The sequence below is a fragment of the Tachysurus fulvidraco genome, chromosome 15 (genome assembly GCF_022655615.1).
Source record: "Tachysurus fulvidraco isolate hzauxx_2018 chromosome 15, HZAU_PFXX_2.0, whole genome shotgun sequence".
Lineage (NCBI taxonomy): Eukaryota > Metazoa > Chordata > Actinopteri > Siluriformes > Bagridae > Tachysurus > Tachysurus fulvidraco.
Window position 1 is genome coordinate 12,136,653 of NC_062532.1, and position 19,014 is coordinate 12,155,666.

Below are 19,014 nucleotides of genomic sequence, written 5' to 3' on the forward strand. Positions count from 1 at the left end.
TAGTAGAAATAGTAGTAATAATAGTAGTAATAGTAGTAATAGTAGTAATAGTAGTAGTAATAGTAGTAGTAATAGTAGTAATAGTAGTAATAATAGTAGTAATAGTAGTAATAGTAGTAGTAATAGTAGTAGTAGTAGTAAAGTAGTAGTAGTAATAGTAGAGTAGACAGTAGCCAAACTTTTGCTTTCTTGCAGTTGTCTAATAACATTAGCAAGGTTGGGTCTGAGGCACCAATTTACCAGAATTAGATTACAAATGTTAGAATTAGATTACAAATGTGGAAATTCTTTGGAAATTTAAGTGAGCACAGCACTAAAAAACTGACATTAAAACCAGTTAAAATGTGATTATTACAAACATTATTATTAAAATAAAAATAATAACTTTCCATCACTTTGTATCACTTTCCATCATTAGTCTGTAATTCACACCTCCTAGACATAAAAGCTAGATGACTTACCATTTATACAACTGATAAATTAAGGGTTAAGGGCCTTGTTCAGGGGCCCAGCAGTGGCAGCTTGGTGGAACTGGGATTTGAACTCATTCCCTTCTGGTCAGTATTCCAACACCTGAACCACTAGGCTACCACATCCCCCAAGGATAAGGACAAGAATACTAAAAAACTAAATAAATAAAAAAAAATTATCCATTAGAAATTTGTTGTTGAGCTAAACATAGTCTCAGATTTAATTGTTGCGTTGTCCGTTTAAATCCTGGTAAAAGGACAACACTACTATTATCTAATTATGTATTTAATGATCAACTCAAATGACATTCCACAGGTATTGGGAGCATATTTACAAAGTCATGAATGTCAGTGGAATGTCTTAATTCATATACCAGGAAATAGGCTTTTTTTAATTAAATAAATAAAGAAAAATAAATGTCAGTGTGTTTATATTTTGTTAATGTGCCAAATGCAAATGTTTTATGGTGAAATTGCATTTAGTAGGCAAAGTGCACCACAAGATACTGTCTTTTTGGCACCCTCTAGGGGGCGAGAGTAAATTTTTTTGCCCAGTTCTGTTATCACTGATGAAAGTTTGGTCTGTTTTGAGTATCTGGGTTCAAGTGATTGGTTAGTCAGCCTGGCCGGAAACCATCAAGGCCACTCTAGGTGCAGTAGAAGCTGAGCATGTTCATAATGTTCATAATGTTCATAATGTTCATAATGTTGTCTAACAAATTTTGATATACTGCCAGATTACTTCATGGTACTGAGTATATATGTATTTTTAGGTTAAAAAGTGGAGAGGAGTGATGGTGGGAAAAGAGGATAAATTATTCTACAATATATTTTTTGTGTTTTAGGATACACTTTATCTGATTTTTACTAAAATATTTCCTGATAACTGATCTGGATCCCACTGATAAGGGACTTTCCATTGGGGGTTTTTCCCCCAATTTTTTTTTTTATTTGTTAATAGAGGAAGTGTAGAAATGGGGTATTGTAGGAGAAGGTGCATTTTGGATCAGTTACAGAGGTTAAGTAGGTTTCTGCAACTGAGCTAGACATACCTTTAAACCCTTTACCTTTAGGAGGATCAAAAAACATTACAAACATTGATCACATCTAGGTGTTCCATTTTAAATGCTTGGTCTGAACGTTTTAATATATCCACAAGGTGGCACTTATCCACAAGAGGGGACTTTGGGGGCAAAACTGGATTGGTGTCATCAGTGCTACTCCTCATTAATCTTCTTACTGAGGTAAAATGTAAAACGTAAGCAAAAAATATACAACAATGTATGTATATAACAATATATAATGTTTTATCAAGGATATATATCTTAAAAAAAGTCTGACAAACTAATAGAGCTTAGAAAGTGCACAAAATGACTAGGTATAGTTTAAACTTTTGAGAGCTTTTTAGTAAAATATGTAGAAGGAAGTTTTCAAGAATGTTTGTAAAATATATGGTATATTTAATTATGTTGTATTCCCTTTTTTATTTTTAGATGTTTGAAAAGTGTGTGAATGAATATAAACACCAAACATATTTGGCTGCAAATGACTTGAAACTGTTTGCAGTCAAAATCCATAACTATGTAGATGCAAATGTAAAACAAATGACCACGTTCTTTACCCAATATTTCACCTTCACTTTGAGGTCTGCCATTTTTTTTTCTTGGTGAATCCCTGTTCTATAGTGGAATTAGAGTTTATATACAAATGAATGTATTAGTTTTATACTTAATAGCAATGTGACAATATAACAGTAGCCACTACAGAACACAGAAAACGTGATGATAACTTTGTGATTTCCTTTTTTTAACTGCCCTGAAATTCAGGACTTGAATAAAAATGTTTGAAATAAAGGCCTTGTTTATTCAAACCTTGTTCGCTGCCGTTTATTTAATTAAAGACAAAGTAAGCAAAATAAAAATGTATGCTGTTAAAATGGCCATTACAGCGATATTTTAGATCTATAATTTAATTTCTAAAATGTAGACTCTCAGAAAAAGTGATGACACATTGTTCCAGGGTGGTTTATTTTGCAGATTTATTCTGTTTATTTTGCAAAATGTCTTGGTCTTAATCATTTTCATGGATTCACCTCCTGAAAACACAAAAACACATACACAGATCATGCCAGGGAATAGAAAAAGTAAACATAGATGTTTATAACTTAAATTTTGTATAATCAGCTCGTACCCTAAAGTGATCCCATCCCTTGATCTCACTGTAAAAGGCATCTCCAGGGCAAGAGGTGTTCACCAGCTGTCTGTGCCCATGTATGGTGAAGTTTGAGACCAGCTTCCCTCCCTCTGTGGCACACTTAGCCAGCTGGTTCCTCACTATGTCCATGGTGCGTTTAGAAGGGATGCTGGACATGTAGTCTCCTATGAAGGAGACACCATAGCCTTTAGAATTGTGGCCTTTGGTGTGAGCACCTTGCCAGAGCCAGCCACGGCCTTCATACAGATAGCCATCAGAACCAGCCACGAAGCTGCAAAGGAGCAAACAGAGTAGATTAGAATATGTGACTGCTGAGATTGAGATTTAAATAAACCACAAATTTAAAAGATCCTCGGAACCTGAGTGCTATTTTATGGTAAGTATTTACTGGTGTTCATGACAATTATCAAATATTATACGATTTCCTGAAATATAGAAAATTGTGTGCTAATATTTGATTTTAGACACATATTACTCTGACATTGCCATCACTGTTTTCTTGCCAAACTGAGAAAAGGTAGATGTAATTTAATTAGAATTTTGGGTTGAAGAATGTTTAAATGAATAAATCTTGCCATGTAATATATTATATCCTCTCTATCCTAAATATACAGTAGTTGAACTGCATTTCAAATTTGAATTTCAATTTTCATTCAAAACAATTGCTATTTTTGTTTTGTTTACTAAAGAGTGAAACTATTTACTAAAGAATGTACACTATATGACCAACGGTTTGTGGAAACCATATGAACACACACACATCCACTCTTCTGGGAAGGTTTTGCACCAGATTTTGGATTGTGTCTGTAGGGATTTTTGCCTATTTTGCTAAAAGAGCATTAGTGAGGTCACATACAGTTGTCAGGTGAGGTGTTCTGCTGCACAGACATCCAGTTCATCCCAAAGGTGTTCACCGGGGTTGAGGTCAGGGCTCTATGCGGTGTGTTGGACACTGAAGTTCTTTCAGTACAACTTTGTCAAACTTCATGGAGCATGCTTTGTTCACAGGGGCTTCGTCATGCTGGAAAAGGTTTGGGTCTCTCAGTTCCAGTGAAGGGAAATTATAACTATACACAATACAATGACATTCTACACAATTCTTTGCTTTTAGCTTTGTGACAAAGGTTTGGGGAAGAACCTCATTTGGGTGTGATGGTCAGGTGTCCACAAACTTTTGGCCATTTAGTGTGCTTATAGTAGATCCTGATTATCAATGTTTTCTGCCCACACCTGTATCCAATGTCGTCCCAGCCACGGTCATCCTGATGAAAGCGCTGCATAGCCCTCATGTCTCGAGAGCACTGCTGGAAGGTCAGACATGGCTGGGATGGCTCGTATGTGTGATGGATATATAGGAAGGATAAAGGCAGGGACAGCAGAGTGGGAGTGCCACGGTAAGGCTTAGCTTCCCACATGCAACGTGGAATGATGGCTGGACAGTCTGAGGATGAGGCACAGATGTAATGGTAATCTTACTATAGCTTAGTCAAAGTGACATCATGAGACAAGAAAGAGAAAATCTCAAACAAACCACAGTAGAGTTAAAAAGCTAATGCCCACAACTAGCCTATGCTTTAACATGCTAGCTTGTGCCTAAGACTCTCTTCAGTGGAAAATCTGAGCTGTTTAAAAGTATTGCTGTTGTAACAATAAAGAATGTTTTGTGCTTTCAAGACTTTTATGCTCCAGGACTTTTATTCATCAAATGCTCATACATAACATTCTTACTGCCGACTTTTCTAGCCAAACAAATTAGTACTATAAGAAAAGCAGCATACCTATGTAACTGTGGACAAATTCCTTCAGCCCTTCATCCATATCAAACTTTTGATTGTTTTTCTTCCCATATTTATGCAGCTTTCGATATATACTCAGAGACCTGGCTAGTTGCTTTTTCAGAGAAGTGAGGCTGATCAGCTTCCTGTAACTGCTTCTGCGAAGCTGGCTGATCAGGGCAGGTGCAGCATCGAGCCCTCCACTGTCCAGCTGATAGGTGTAGTACCGTTTCAGAAGGCTGCTTAAAGTAAGTAGACGTTTGTGAGGATTAGCAAGACGCTTTCCTAAAATCACTCCATCCATGCCTCCATTTATTTGAGCATCTGTAGCCAAGGAAGCCACACCAGAAAGTCTGAAGACCTGTGGATGTCTCACATCGTCCCAACATCCGTCAGGACCCAGACGTGATGAAGCAGAGGGATCAGCCTGAGAATGCTTAAGAAATGAGAGAACTAGGTTGTTGGTGAGGGAAAGAGGGTAGAGACCAGGCACATTTGGCCAGGAAGTGGACTTCAGACCAGCCTCAAGGCCCAGCAGAAGAGGAGTTAGAGCCACAGTGGTTCCATCTGCTGTGAGTACTACACCTTCTTCCAAATCCTGCACCACCTGGTGTTTAAGAACTCTGGAGATGTAATCAGTGAGTTTTGCCTTCAGAACAAGACTTTGTGCATCACCGAGGGGGCCAAGATAGTGCTGGATGAATGGTGTGTCAATGCCAGCAGCCTTACGCAAACCCCTCAGCACAGCTAGAGGCTCGAGTCCAGGGTTCTCCGACTCAATAATCTCCACCACTTTAATGAAGTCATCCATATGCTTTGTGTACGTGTCTAATCAAGAAGAACAGCAGGAAATAAATGAGTATTAGCATTTAAAGCAAGTATAATAAAGTTGACAAGATTATCCATTAGTTTTTATATAACATATAGTTTCCGCACATACAAATTATTGTAAAGGATTCTAATAAGCCGGAATCATAAATGACCTTGCCGTTGTTTAGGACTACGCCTCATTTTCAAACATTTACTCTTTGTGTTCATGTCTTATCTTATCTACTTATAACTCAGGCCAATTCAAACAGCATGATTATTAAACCCAAGATTGAAGAAAGAGCATCATTAATTCTGCAAAAGGTGCAAAGCTGTGTTTAACTCTTCAGCAAATTATTCTAATTCTACTGTTGAATTCTCAAACCTGTGTGGGCAAGTGCTAATATTAGTGCAGATTGCAAGACAACTCTCAGATGGATTTAAATGCATTTTCGTTCATATTTCATCAATAGGGAAGTCAGGGGGTTTTTTTGTTTTGTTTTTTTGTTAACAAGATGATGCACTTTTACATGAATAGCTTCAAGAGCAAGAGCGCAAAAACTGTGAAGCTGGTGAACTGTTTTAATGCAAACGAACGGCGGTCCTCAAAATATGTTATTCATAAATGAATATGAAATCACTTTTTTTTCATATCACATGAAAAAAAGTGTAGTCATTATAAACTACTGTAGTATAAGAGACATAACCATTTTTGGGACGTGATATTATTGGGTTATTATTTTAGGGTGGTAATGACGTCCATTTCACAGCACACGACTTATTATAGCACTTGCCTATATATTTAATCAGCTTTCAATCTAAGGATTGACAAAATGGCACCAGTAAAACCAGAGAATGTTTGTAGCAGTTAAAGCATAATAGAGGAACAAGATACCTCTGCACATAACATACACATCACAACTCGTAACCTGACTGACCTCTGAATAAACATCTATTTTAGTATTGCTCATTCGGTATATGTGTATTATACATACTGTTCTCTGTGATTAACCTCATTTAAATTATAATACATTAATATAATATTAATAATACATTTTTCATTTATATATGAAGGGGATGAACACATTAGAATGTTGCTAGGAACAGTAAAGAAAATCTTATAGAAAGAAATTTGAAACAATCCTCCTCCCGAAGAATATTGAACTTGTTTTAATTTAAGATTTTAAGTACACGTTGCTTTGTTCACAGGGGCTTTGTCATGCTGGAACAGATTGGGTCTCAGTTCCAGTGAAGGGAAATTACAAATATAGACAATACAATGCCATTCTACTCAATTTTGTACAATTCTTTGCTTTTAGCTTTGTGGCAAAAGTTTGCGAAGAACCTCATATAAGCATGATGGTCAGGTGTCCACAAACTTTTGGCCATTTAGTGTGCTTACAGTAGATCCTGATTATCACTGTTTTCTGTTGCCCACACCTGTATCCAGTGCCCAAGGTAATTTAAGTACACATCATATCTTGATTTAATCTTGTTTAGTAGGCCAATTGATTCACTGTGTAAAAGAATATATATATATATATATATATATATATATATATATATATATATATATATATATATATATAAAATGATCATAGTGAATCTCGACAAATTGTGCACGAGATCCAAGTCTAAAAGGGACCTTAAGCCTAGTTCTTGCATTCCAGCATAAAAAGAAAACAAAAAAATATTAATTTTAAAAATGTTATGTATATAAATTTTACCTATAAACCATTGTAAAGGAAAATAAAAATAAAGGGCAATTACAGACAAATTCAAACCAGCACAATAATATTATTCCTTACCATCTGTGAAGCACTGGACTACCAGCAAACACAAGAAAACCATCCATCTATATTGTAAATCCATGAGTATGAACCTGTAGGAAAACAACCCGTCCTGAAAATAAGGAACAAGACACTGTGTGCGCTAAATATGCTGCCTTTTATATCCACATCCCCTTGATATCCTGTTACATAAGAGAATATACTGATAATGTCCCTGTGAAACTCATTCCTGTATATTGAATCATGGGAAAATGACATGTGCAATATGGGCCCTTCCAGTTTAAACATTCAAGGCCCTACATATCTATTTTCGACAAAGCCTGCAAACAGTCTTCAGCTTAGCCTGAGAGCAGTAACGTTTATTTCTAATACACATGCAGCAGTATGTAATCATTAAGCCATCTGTCAGGATTTAATTCTATGGTTACACTTCATTAAACCCTTCTCATGCCAAGACATTGCACCATGTTTGAGAAAACAAGAGACTTGTACACATGTACGTACATACAGGAAATCACACCGGTTCTGTATAACATTAAGGACATTATGTACAAATGTAAGAGTACTGATTGCGTCAATTACTCGAGCGAACACCACACACTATAATCTCGACCAAGATTGTTCGAGGCTGCAAAGGAGCTTCGTAATTACAGATATTTTCCAGCAAGCAGGATCCAAGCCCAAACTGATTAAGCAAGTAGAATCATAGCATTCATAGCTGAGTTTTAAACTACTTAACAGAAGGGGGGGAAAAAATCCTCTGAACTTTTGGCTGACCTTTTAGAGTGGTAGTGACATCTCGGTCCACAGTGAACATTAATAATCTTTTTAAAACCGTTCACCCATCGGTTTCATTCTGATGTGCAAATTCGTGAACTTCAAGATGGTATGACCAGAATACATTTGAAGGAAAAATCTGTGGTGCAAAATACATAAATGTCCATACACAATTTTTCTGTGTTTGAACTTCCGTATGTAAAGATATTAGCACTAAAGTTTTACACATCTGCTCCCCCAACCTCAAACCATGCGAATCCATGTGAACTGCCCAAGGAGGGAAGTAGGAAGTTCCGAGGCAGACTGTACGAAGTGATCAGAAATTCAGTGGTTGCAGTTCTGCTAGCTGGTTAAAATTTACATTCAGATTGGATATTCCAGTCACATGAGGAAAGAAACATAAATAAAGCTTTATCTCCCACAAATGAAACAGGCTTGCCCACTAACTTGTGTAACGAGAAACAACGCTTGCAAATTTACTTCCCTTTATAGGAGTCATTTCTAATAAATACACTTAGCAGTATGGAAAACGCTGATCAATTAACAGAAATAAAGTTACAATTAGTTTTCCCCCCCCTCACTTAAATCTAAAACTGCAAACTCATTTTGAGTTTAAATTCTTTAAATTGAGTTTAAAACCGAGTCTCATGTACTCCAAACACACATCTGCTATGATTACAAATATTAAAACACGATTTGGTTTCAGCGAAGTAAAGACCAAGACAAAACACTGGGTTTTTTGTTTTATTTAAGAGCCGTGTAATGGCCCAGAATAATATCTGAAAATTTACAGGTGTAAATTTTAAGAATGGATGAAACTAATACAAAAAGTAGCGAAAAAAGTATGAGTAATGGAATATATATAAAAAAAAAAAAAAAAAATCCACAAAAGTGCACCATCACTGCTGCTGCACTGCAGACTTTAGGACAAAGATGGAATAGAAGTCATTTTAAATCCTGTTCGATGGGGAACATTAACAGTCACAAAATATAGAAGTTACGCAAGGCAATAAATTATACTGTGCGTATGCAGGTGTGCACAAGTTTATCTAAGGAAAGTTAGGAGGGGGCATGGAAAAGGGCATCATGGGCTGTAATGGCAGCTGCTGCTGAGGGTTGAAGGGAAACTGTGCATTGTGGTTCGCACCATTCAGAGCAGTTCCCTGGTTGGCTTCAAACTGCTTGTTCTGGAAAGCCTGATTTCCAAAACCACCAGCCTGATTGCCATTAAAGTTGGACCGTCCATTGTAAGCACCACTGAAGCCATTATTGCTGTTTCCATTGTAATTACTGGCCCCATTACTGTACGCTGCACCGTTCTGTGTCTTGTTACTGAAGGCTTTCTTTGGTCCGTTGTCGTAACTGCAATCGCTGCTGCGACTGTCTTGGCCGTAGTTATAGTCCCGTCTGCCTCCAGAGTAACGATCGCGGCGATCGTCTCTATACCCGCCACCTCGACCGCCCCTTGAACGACCTACAGCATCACAAAACAAGAGATCAATATAAAAAATAAAAAAAAATAATAAAGAAATTAAATATAATGTACAAAACTCTAGAGCCCTGGAAAAGTCTTCTTAAACCTTAACATGGGGAAAAAAAGGGGGAGAAAAAAAAATGGCTGCAAATGAGCCACAGTTCTTGTATCTCACCAATTGGATTTACCTCCTCTGTCTTCTGCCATCTGAATGAGCTTGGGATTGATTGCCTGGTTGGCTTCACGGAGGACAGAGACGAGGTCTTGCGCTTGTTTAAAGTTGTTAGGTGTGAAGAAGGTGTAGGCTGTTCCGGTTTTCTGGCTGCGTGCCGTGCGGCCAATGCGGTGGATGTAGTCCTCAGAGTTGTTGGGATAATCGAAATTAATCACAAACTTGACATCCTCAACATCTGTGGGAATGATTGTGATGCAGCGTGGTGGAAAGGAAGTATGCATAGTACGCACACACCACCACAGCAGCAAAGAGACATTTATACATTATTTACAGGAAGGTAGGTACTTCCCAAATTGGAAAAAAAAAATCATTTTAACATTAAAAGCAACATCAAGGAGTCTAGCAAGGTTATGTCCCATGAATCTCTCCAACTGAGTCTTGAAGTAACTACACTGAGCTCCCCACGGGATTAACTGATCGTCAGGTGCTTCCCATCACTAGGCCTTAAAGCACATTTTGCTTCGACACTACCTACAGACTTCATGACACCTGAAGTGCACATGTTGCAGCTTGCTTGAAATGAACCATTAAAGGCTGGATCAGATTTTACAAGATTAGTCAAGAAATAGTCTTTCCAATCAACCAGCGGTCACTTGACGGGATCTCTCTTTGGCAGGACTCGACATGATCGAAGCCAGAACAGGAGGGAAACTCCTCAGCTAGCCTGGGTATCGCATTCAGTACAGAGGCGTGCACATAACCACCAGCTGCTCGCATTGCAAAAGGCCAAATCGTGTGGAAGCGGCCCCATCAAGTGAGACCTCAATAAACTTTCCACAATTGCAGCTGAAGCTATGCAAAAGCAGGAGCAACCGCAGCTATCCCACAATGCAGCGCTCCTCAGTGGCTGGCCAGCGCACCAGGGGCACAAGAACTCCCAACACCTCTGTACACAATTTGATTGGCTGGCAGAAAAGGTAGAACTCCAGCAAAGGAGCCCCAGACCCTCCGGAGACTCTGGACACGTCATGCCAAGGTCCTGCCTCCAAGACTGCACCTTCGGGTGAGGGATAACTCAGAGAGGGACAGCAGTTTAAAAGTTTACATGAAAAACTACTGAAATTGAATATAGCACTCAGCGATCTAAAGAAGCACAAAAACTTACGTACCTAGACCTCTTGACGCCACGTCGGTAGCAATGAGAATAGGTGCTTTACCAAACTTGAATTCTGTGGGGTGTATAAAAAAAAAAGTCAGTCAACAGACAGCCTTCTGCGGCACAGCATTACATACTCAATGTTAAGTGTTCTGAAGCAGTACCATTAAGCACCCAGTCTCTCTCCTGCTGGCTTTTGTCTCCGTGTATACCCATCGCAGGCCATCTGCAACACAAGGCATTACAGATGTTCAGCATCCACAGACTCACCTGCATATGACATTTTGTACGTCGCTCTGGATAAAGGCGTCTGCCAAATAAAAGAATGCGTACTCAAGAGACACTTACCCATCCCTACGCATCCTCCTCGTGAGGTCATCACATCTCCTCTTAGTTTCCACAAAGATGATGGTCTTGTTCTCCTTTTCGCTCATGATCTCCTCAAGCAGGCGCAGTAACCTGCAAAAGCAAAAAGCAGATTGTAAACCTCAACAGCATTCAATAACTAGTGTCCATCTAGTGTTCCAAATAAAAGGCCCACTCACTTGTCTTCTTTCTCTCCATCATTACATACATCCACTATCTGCAGGATGTTGTGGTTGGCACTGAGCTGCAGAGCTCCCACATTGATCTGGACATAATCCTTCAAGAAGTCCTCAGCCAGCTGACGCACCTCTTTGGGCCAGGTAGCACTCCACATCAGAGTCTGTCTGTCTGGCTACAAGGTGCACATGAGATGTTAACTTGTGGTATAAACAGCATTTTCAATTTAGCCTTTCATTTAAACAGTATTTTTATTTTACACGCAAGTGCAAGGAACATCCCCAAAACGATAACTTAATGCAATTCGGGTTTTGTTCAATGTGTAGTTATCTGACTCAATGATTCATGATGCTATCACACAAACAAGGAAGCTTGAAACTGTATTCATACCCTAATCTGGTCAACGATTTTACGGATCTGAGGTTCAAATCCCATATCCAGCATTCTGTCAGCCTCATCCAGGACAAGATATGTGCATCTGCGCAGGTTTGTCTTTCCAGCTTCAAGGAAGTCTATAAGCCTCCCTGGAGTTGCAATGCAAATCTCAACCCCTGCGAGAAAGTGTTGTGCAAGGTTAGCAAGGAAATGGGTACAACAAGTACATCAGATATGAAAAGTCACAAACATACCCCTCTCTAGGTCACGGATCTGTGGTCCTTTGGGAGCTCCTCCATAGATACAGGTGGACTTGAGACGAGAAGCTTTTCCATAGTCTACTGCGACCTGCTGGACTTGTTGGGCTAACTCACGAGTGGGAGCCAACACAAGGCACTAAAAAACAAACCACAATTTAGCATCAAAGCCATAAATGCACAGAACAACTGAAGAATGAGCAAATCATCACTTACAATAGGTCCATCTCCACGCTCCAGGAATGGTTGGTGGTTTATGTGCACAATAGCAGGAAGCAGATACTAAAAAGAAACATTGGAATTCATAAACACATTTTAGCCAGAGCAAAGGTAAGTGCAGGTTAAGAAGGGTCTTACTGAAAGAGTTTTTCCAGATCCAGTCTGAGCAATGCCAACCATATCTTTGCCACTTAGTGCCAGTGGCCACCCCTGAGCTTGGATTGGAGTTGGATCAGTCCAGTTCTGTTTATTGATCACGTCCATAACATAGGCTACAAAGAAAGAATTAAAAAATAAATTATATATATATATATATATATATATATATATATATATATATATATATATATATATATATATATATATATATATATATATATATATATATATAAATAAAGCACACAAAAAAATAAAGCCACCGAGAGACTTGATCTATAAAAAACTGAATAAAATTCTGATTTTATCAAATGTCTCAACTTACAGGGAAAATTGGCCTCATGAAACCTGATTGTCGGCTTGGGACAGTCTCTCCCTTTCACGGTGATCTCTTTGCTCCTCCTGTATTGCTCCACTTCCTGCTGCAAGAAAAATAGCAGAGCAGTGAGTTCTAGATGTCCAGGAGTATACAACAGAAAACATTATATAGTACAACTTGTTAGAAAGGGCAAAATGTTCAGATGTCCTACTTTTGCAATTTTTACAGGAATTCCCCGTTTACCGTCTGGTGCATACAAATGACTTTTCTCTGGAGGCTTTGCACTAAAATGTGTACCAAAAGACTTGCTTTCCTAAACACCAAAAGCTAGTACACAACCTAGAACATAGCACATGCATGCGTGTGGGCAGATCTAAATAACAACGAGCTGTTGGGATTACATCACATAGCACTGGGTGAAACCTGTCCACAAGTGTTCAAAAGCACAGTGATTCATCTCTGGCTATTGTGCTGTTTGAGAAACTGTGGCTACGCCTGCTCAGGGCTGTCATTGTTGGGACATGACGTTCACATATCGTATCAACTTGTTCTCTGGACATATGGGAACACTAAAAGGTCTAAACACCTGCAATCCTGCAGCACCCCAGATGTGCTTAGTCTTCCTAAAACAATCCACATTACACCATCCAGATGAATATTTGAACAGAACGTATGATAAAAAGACGAACAGAAACGAGAGAGAACATACTGATGATCTGTGGGCTATATCTGGGTGCTCTTGGTAAAAGTTCTTCTCGAATTTGGGCAGCTCGTCCAGGTTCCAGTGTTTCTTACGCAGTCTGTCTCCTGGACTGCCAAACTTCTTCCCAGGCGGAGGACCACCTCGACTTCCACCAAACCGCGGGGGTCCACTGCTGTAACTGCTGCCATAACTGTGAAGACACGTGTTTGTGTGTGTTAATGACGTGTACGGCTCATAAAAAACACGCCATCGTCACACAAAAAGACTCATTCGGTAAAAACCGTTCATCGGGCTTTATTAGAACAAAAGCCACAATTCGTTATCGTGTGGATCATCGTGTAAAGCAAAAAACACGACTAGACGGAACGATATGAAGGGTGAAGACGGACTCGTGGTCTGCGTCACGTTTGAAGCCGCTGCCATTTTAATTCTTACCGACAGGGAAACAAAGAGAGAGAGAGAGAAAAAGCCGGCCGGCATTTTGTAGCTGTAGCAGTTTGGGCCACATGGTGAGGCCTAGAAAACATTTCGCTACAAGAAAGATGCAGGAACATTACGTTCGGGTTGAAAATATCGACAGGATTTAAATTTAGTTGTCTCTAAAAAATTCCCTTAGTAAAAAAACAAAAAAAAAAAACCACAACTTAATTACATAAATAATTATATTCGATAAAAAAGAGAGATGTTGTTAGCTTCCTGTAGCTCTTTGCTAGCTTACTTAAAGCTTTTAGGAAGCGGATTTAAAATATTGTCACTCGGTTTTATGATTGTGGTTTTAAAATGACTAAAAAATATTTATATTAAATAATAATGATAAATTAATATAAATAAATAAATAACTTACTTTCTGTCGCGACTGCGGTCTCTGTCGGAATATCCGGGCATTTTGTTCAGTTTCAAGTTAGTACTCTAAATAAATAAAACAAATTAAATTAAAACGCTATTATGTGCTTATTTTTAATGCCCCAATCCTTCCTATACCGGCAACGATGGCGTCCTCAATGCCGGTAGCAACAGACCCTCCTTGGCATTAAATACTAACAGGAAATGACCTCTTGGAAAATACGTCACAGGCTACATCCGGTTTCAGTAAAGCTAAACCCCGCCCGTGATAGAAATGGAGCTCGTTAATGAGTTATTGTGTCATTTCATTCATTTTTTCAGTAATATGAAGGACTCGAGATGTCCGTTAGAAAACGTGAATATGTTTATAAACCGTTTTAAGAAAGATACAGCGCGTTCACAACCAACACAGTGTCACAACGCCACTTTATAGAGCCTCAGAGCCGTTAGCAAACAACCAGCAGACTCAACAACACGTCCTCCTGTGGGGGAGACCGGGCTTATAATCTTTACTCTAATACAACTGAACACTAACAGTGTCTCCTGCTGAAAGGATGTCTAATATAAACATTACAGTCTTTGGGGACATTATATCCTTTTGTAGTCTCCATATTCTCTGTGTTTTGTCTTATTACTGAAGACTTCACACTGACTATTGTCTGTTTTATTCTGTCTTCAAATGCTGTAATTCCAAAAGCAGAGATTAGAATAGAGATTACAAAATTGTGTCTATAATCTATCTATCTATAAAATCGTTGCACAATGCTCTATAATTGTTGCTCTTGCACCAACGCCTGTATAATGTACTAAATGGTCATTATTTAACCCATTCTGAAAACTGTCTGCCACCTGTTTTTGTGATTATTCACTAGGGGCTATTCTCACCTCTCTTCCTCTCTTAAAACAGTACAAAAATCCTTTATTATTCAAACAAAGGCAATTGCTTTCATTGTCTCAGCCCACTGAAATACAGCACATTTAAAACCTGATCTAAATTACAATAGACCATCGTGATTAGAGATCATCCCACCTTCGTGTAATCTTATGGCTGATACCGAAAAAAAGACTGTTAAGATTGTGACAGTTTTGGACTGTTGGTGAAATTCTAAACACACATACACATGGAAGAAGATACAGACCATATTTGGTGCCAAAGGCCAGTTTTTAATCAGAACTAATTACACACAAAAATAAAATACTCTTACAAAAGGATGTTACATTGAACAAATTGCACCTGTCAACTAAGAGATACAGTCCTGCTAGTAAGTCATGCTGAAATAAACCAGAGATGCCTCTCACATTTTAACAGAGCATTGTACAGAGCAATGTCCAGTCCAACATCCTGGAGGCAGCTGTACAACATGAGTGACAAATAAGAGAAAGAGAGTGAGAGAGAAGAGAGAGAGACAGAGAATCTGTATGTGTGCAATGGACTTTAGAGTAAACAAATTCTCCAAAAAAAAAAAAACAACAACAAATATCAGTCCATTCATAGAGAGTTTGGTAAATAGATTTTGCCTATTATTTACAGCAATTACAGTCTGCATGTGTGCAAAATGTATTTTTTTCCCAATGTATTTTTTCTTTTACATCTTTCTATTTAAGTTAAAGATATATGACATTTTTGTGATCCACTTAGCTGTATAAGGACAATATTCTATTACTGTACAAAGCACCTTCTCAGGATATTTCAATTGATTTACCCAGAGGCTTATTTTCTTTTTCACTCCCGAACGAACACGCACGCGCGCACACACACACACACACACGCACACACACACACACACACACAGAGTCTATAAAAAAAAGTAATACAAGAAGAAGTGTAATTCATTTTCAGCATATGCAAATTTTTAACAACAGTCCATGGTCATAGAGGATTGCTATAGACAAGGAGCATTTCATTCAAACCATTTATACGAGCTTATAAAATAAAATAAATATGATGTTTGTTAAAGATGTTAAAAAACAAAAACAACAACAACAAAAAAAACATATAAGAATCAAAATGTTGCTTGGGAATCTTATGATGACTGGAATAAAAATGTTGTACTATATTTGTTTCTACAAGTTTAAAAGAATGAAAGAATACAAATGGTATAAGGGACATGCTTTTTGTGGCATTCTGGTATACTGTTAAATTTTTGCTTTTTTTTTTTTTTTAATCACACTCTTTTTCTTCAAAAATTACATGACTGATATGACCTCTACCTTTTTAATTACATGATTTTAAAAAATACTTCATAATTCATCATTTGCAGCTCCAATTGATAAAACCATTAATTCATTAATAAAAAAAAAATTTGATTGATGAATTAAACCCTGATTAAGATCATGGGTCAAAGTAGGCAAAGTTAGTGTTAGTGTTCAAGCCCAGAACAATCTGTCTAATCTGAACGCTTGTGGGTTTTTCTTTAAGGTGAGCTTTGTCGAAACACAGATCTGTACAGAACTAAGACGCCATGAATGAAGGACAAAATAAAGTACATGTACCACCTCATCAGCATGCTCCTACATATGCGTCTGCATACGTACACATTTGGTTAGGCCTTAGGAGATCCACGATTGATGGAATAAAATCATTATTTCAAAAACTTAATGCCACTAAAAAAATAAGTTCTTTAAAAACATTCAGCTTTTTTAAACAGCCACAATAAACGTCATCGTCGAGGACAATGGCATGTACATATTCTACTTTGTTTCTGCAACAACGACTGTAATAAATGATGCATCTACAAAAACAAACAAACAAACAAAACACTGGTTCTGTTATGCTAGGGGATATTTTCCTGCTATGGATTGTGAGGGAAGCATTACTACAAATCAGTAACTTTATTCTGACTGATGCCATGTATCCTCTGATGAAGCCTTTCTATCCTGATGGGAATTTTCTTGTCCAGGATGACCCTCCTCCCCCTCCACCACAGTGCACGGGAGGACACGATGACCTCAGCTGTCATTACTGGTGATCGACGCATTTTAACACCTACGGGAGAGTGTTCGACATCGCTCGCCATCACCGATACACCGATGGAGGTCATATTTTTTATTTTATTTTTTTTGAAAAATGGTAGCCATTCCACCAGTTTCAGAATGATGTAGTCAAAGACGCTGTTTTCCTTCGTCATCCTTCTGCACATCATTTTGCCGTGTTTTTTTTTTTTTTTTTTACTGCTCCATTTTTAAAAATATCAGTGGACTACAAACAAACAAATCACTCATTTGTTCTATTAAAGAAGCTTCAATGTCAGACTGCTGCTGAGACTGGTCTTAGGGAATGGAGCAGAGATAACTGAAAAATATCTACGGGCTTAAAAGTATTTTCTTACTGCCTTCATCACAGGGCCCAAAATGTCCGTTGTGCAAAAAGAGATTTGAGCACTCCGAACCTCTTGAGCTACAGATGTAGCATATTTCTGTTCGTCTCCAGAATAGGAAGTAGTGCTACTCTGTTCTGTTGGTACAGACGCTACATGAAATACTGGCTGTCTTTTTTTCCCCCTTAATGCTTAGAAGAAAAAAAAACAAAAACAAATAATAATAATAAAAGGTGGGAGGGCGGTTGGGCTCGCAAACTTGTTCTCATGTTCCAAAATCGTATAAAGTCAGAGAGTTACTAGCAGCTGAAAAAATGAAGTCAATTCTTCAATAACAATTGAAAAACAAAAACAAAAAATATGCAGAGAAAGAAGAGAAACCAAAATGTTCCATCCTCAACAACCTATTCCTAGTTCTGTCCCTTCTTCTGATAACAGGGGCAGTGCTACTGGCCCAGACGGCTCGCTCTAGGGTGTAGAGCGTTCTCCTTCCACAAAACCAGCTCTCCTCCCTGCTCGTGTTATCTAGTGACAGGAATCACTCGACAGCAAAGCCACAGGTCTCTTCTATGGCTGTCAGGAGTTTGTCATAGAGCTTGTCATAGTGTTCATATGGAGGAATGTCAATGCGGTTGAAGCTGGAGAGAACAGAGAAAAGTGACGAATTAAATACCTTACTGTGGTTAAAAAAAAAAAAAAACAGAGTAGGGATTGTTAAATAATTTGCACCTTTTTAAAGAAAATGTGGAAAGTGAAGGATTTTAAATATTAACCCACCATGTGTGAGCTTTGGGCAAGTTATCAGTGTTGGCATCGATCTGATGGATGGTGAACAGACGTGGACCTGCAGCTCCTGAACCACCAAAAACATGAGCAAGAGAAAACACACAGCAACATTATTAAAATTAAAAATTAAAAAATTAAAATTATTAAAAACAGCTGAGAATGGCAATAAAAACCAACAACAACAGATGCATTATATGGCCATCACAACCATTATGTGGGCTTTCCCTAAAATGTTGCCACAAAACTACAGAAAGTGCACAATAGCATCGCTGCTATAATTAATTTCCCTTCACAGAGCCCTGAACACCTCTGGGATGAATTGGTACGCTGACTGTATGCATAACCTTCGATTTAAAGAAGCTCACCAAATGATTACTAAATAAACAGCAAGTGTAATTTAGCCTTAGGGATGTAACCTATATTTTTCTCTTCTTCGACTGAAAGCTGCATTAACTCAGACTTCAGCAATTTAAACTAATTTGCATATGTGAAACCTACATTTGCAAACTAGACTTAGGATTTGTGGTATTTCATCACAAAATGGGTGTCAAAATACTCAGCAGAGAGTGAAGAATGTTAAGATTTATAGACCGTATGACCACCAGATGGCAATCTATGTTAGCAAGGCGTAGCCCAAATTTTATTCACAAACTAATTTAATGAAACGTGTGATTTCTTGCAGGGATTCGGTTGGCCCGTGAAAATGTTGGGCCTGTAAAAAAAGGTTTCACCCAAAAAGGTTGTGAACGACCATAAACAGGTAAAATGTTAATTAATGATAATTGTAATGTAATAATTGCTGTGCTACAAGCAGAATAAAACATGAGGGCATGTGCTATGGAACATTACAAATTACAC

At 38.1% G+C, this 19,014-nt stretch overlaps 3 protein-coding genes across 6 annotated transcripts in view; all 3 read right to left on the reverse strand.

Moving 5' to 3' along the window:
• Nucleotides 1-2,491: 2,491 nt before the first annotated feature.
• pglyrp6 (peptidoglycan recognition protein 6) lies at nt 2,492-7,366 on the reverse strand. Its single transcript, XM_027141718.2, has 5 exons — nt 7,075-7,366; nt 4,463-5,287; nt 3,915-4,125; nt 2,661-2,955; nt 2,492-2,565 (listed from the first exon to the last, which is right to left on the reverse strand). The coding sequence occupies exons 1-5, from the start codon at nt 7,136-7,138 to the stop codon at nt 2,551-2,553; spliced, it is 1,410 nt and encodes a 469-aa protein (XP_026997519.1). The 5' UTR covers nt 7,139-7,366; the 3' UTR covers nt 2,492-2,550.
• Nucleotides 7,367-8,564: 1,198 nt separating this feature from the next.
• Nucleotides 8,565-14,238, reverse strand: ddx5 (DEAD (Asp-Glu-Ala-Asp) box helicase 5). 3 transcript variants are annotated; one of them, XM_027141715.2, is made up of 13 exons: nt 14,055-14,236; nt 13,217-13,400; nt 12,514-12,607; nt 12,171-12,304; nt 12,030-12,095; nt 11,811-11,952; nt 11,572-11,732; nt 11,184-11,356; nt 10,987-11,097; nt 10,803-10,864; nt 10,652-10,711; nt 9,496-9,717; nt 8,565-9,307 (listed from the first exon to the last, which is right to left on the reverse strand). In XM_027141715.2, exons 1-13 carry the CDS (start codon nt 14,093-14,095, stop codon nt 8,883-8,885), a joined length of 1,875 nt encoding a protein of 624 aa, XP_026997516.1. In that variant the 5' UTR covers nt 14,096-14,236; the 3' UTR covers nt 8,565-8,882. The 3 variants fall into 3 exon arrangements, with proteins under 3 accessions (XP_026997516.1, XP_026997515.1, XP_026997517.1); XM_027141714.2 differs by having other exon boundaries at nt 12,514-12,610; XM_027141716.2 differs by having other exon boundaries at nt 8,792-9,307; nt 9,483-9,717; nt 12,514-12,610; nt 14,055-14,238.
• Nucleotides 14,239-15,196: 958 nt separating this feature from the next.
• The window catches only part of smurf2 (SMAD specific E3 ubiquitin protein ligase 2), a 40,695-nt gene continuing 36,877 nt past the window's right edge, over nt 15,197-19,014 (reverse strand). For both annotated transcript variants that reach the window (XM_027141712.2, XM_027141713.2), the window contains exons 19-20: nt 18,148-18,223; nt 15,197-18,008 (exon numbers count right to left, since the gene is read on the reverse strand). In XM_027141712.2, the coding sequence (XP_026997513.1) occupies nt 17,909-18,008; nt 18,148-18,223 (176 nt within the window). In that variant the 3' untranslated portion in view covers nt 15,197-17,908. The remainder of the gene's footprint in view (nt 18,009-18,147; nt 18,224-19,014) is intronic.

What these genes read in the sequence shown, in the direction of transcription:
- ddx5 (XM_027141714.2), bottom strand. Translation starts at nt 14,095, where the DNA reads ATGCCCGGATATTCCGACAGAGACCGCAGTCGCGACAGAAA. An exon ending in GATCCGTGACCTAGAGAGGG is followed by an intron (nt 11,733 to 11,810) that starts GTATGTTTGTGA and finishes ACTTTCTCGCAG; the next exon opens with GGGTTGAGATTTGCATTGCA. An exon ending in GAGAGACTGGGTGCTTAATG is followed by an intron (nt 10,712 to 10,802) that starts GTACTGCTTCAG and finishes TACACCCCACAG; the next exon opens with AATTCAAGTTTGGTAAAGCA.
- pglyrp6 (XM_027141718.2), bottom strand. Translation starts at nt 7,138, where the DNA reads ATGGATTTACAATATAGATGGATGGTTTTCTTGTGTTTGCTGGTAGTC. An exon ending in AGTCCAGTGCTTCACAGATG is followed by an intron (nt 5,288 to 7,074) that starts GTAAGGAATAAT and finishes CTTCTTGATTAG; the next exon opens with ACACGTACACAAAGCATATG. An exon ending in ATTTGTCCACAGTTACATAG is followed by an intron (nt 4,126 to 4,462) that starts GTATGCTGCTTT and finishes CCTCATCCTCAG; the next exon opens with ACTGTCCAGCCATCATTCCA.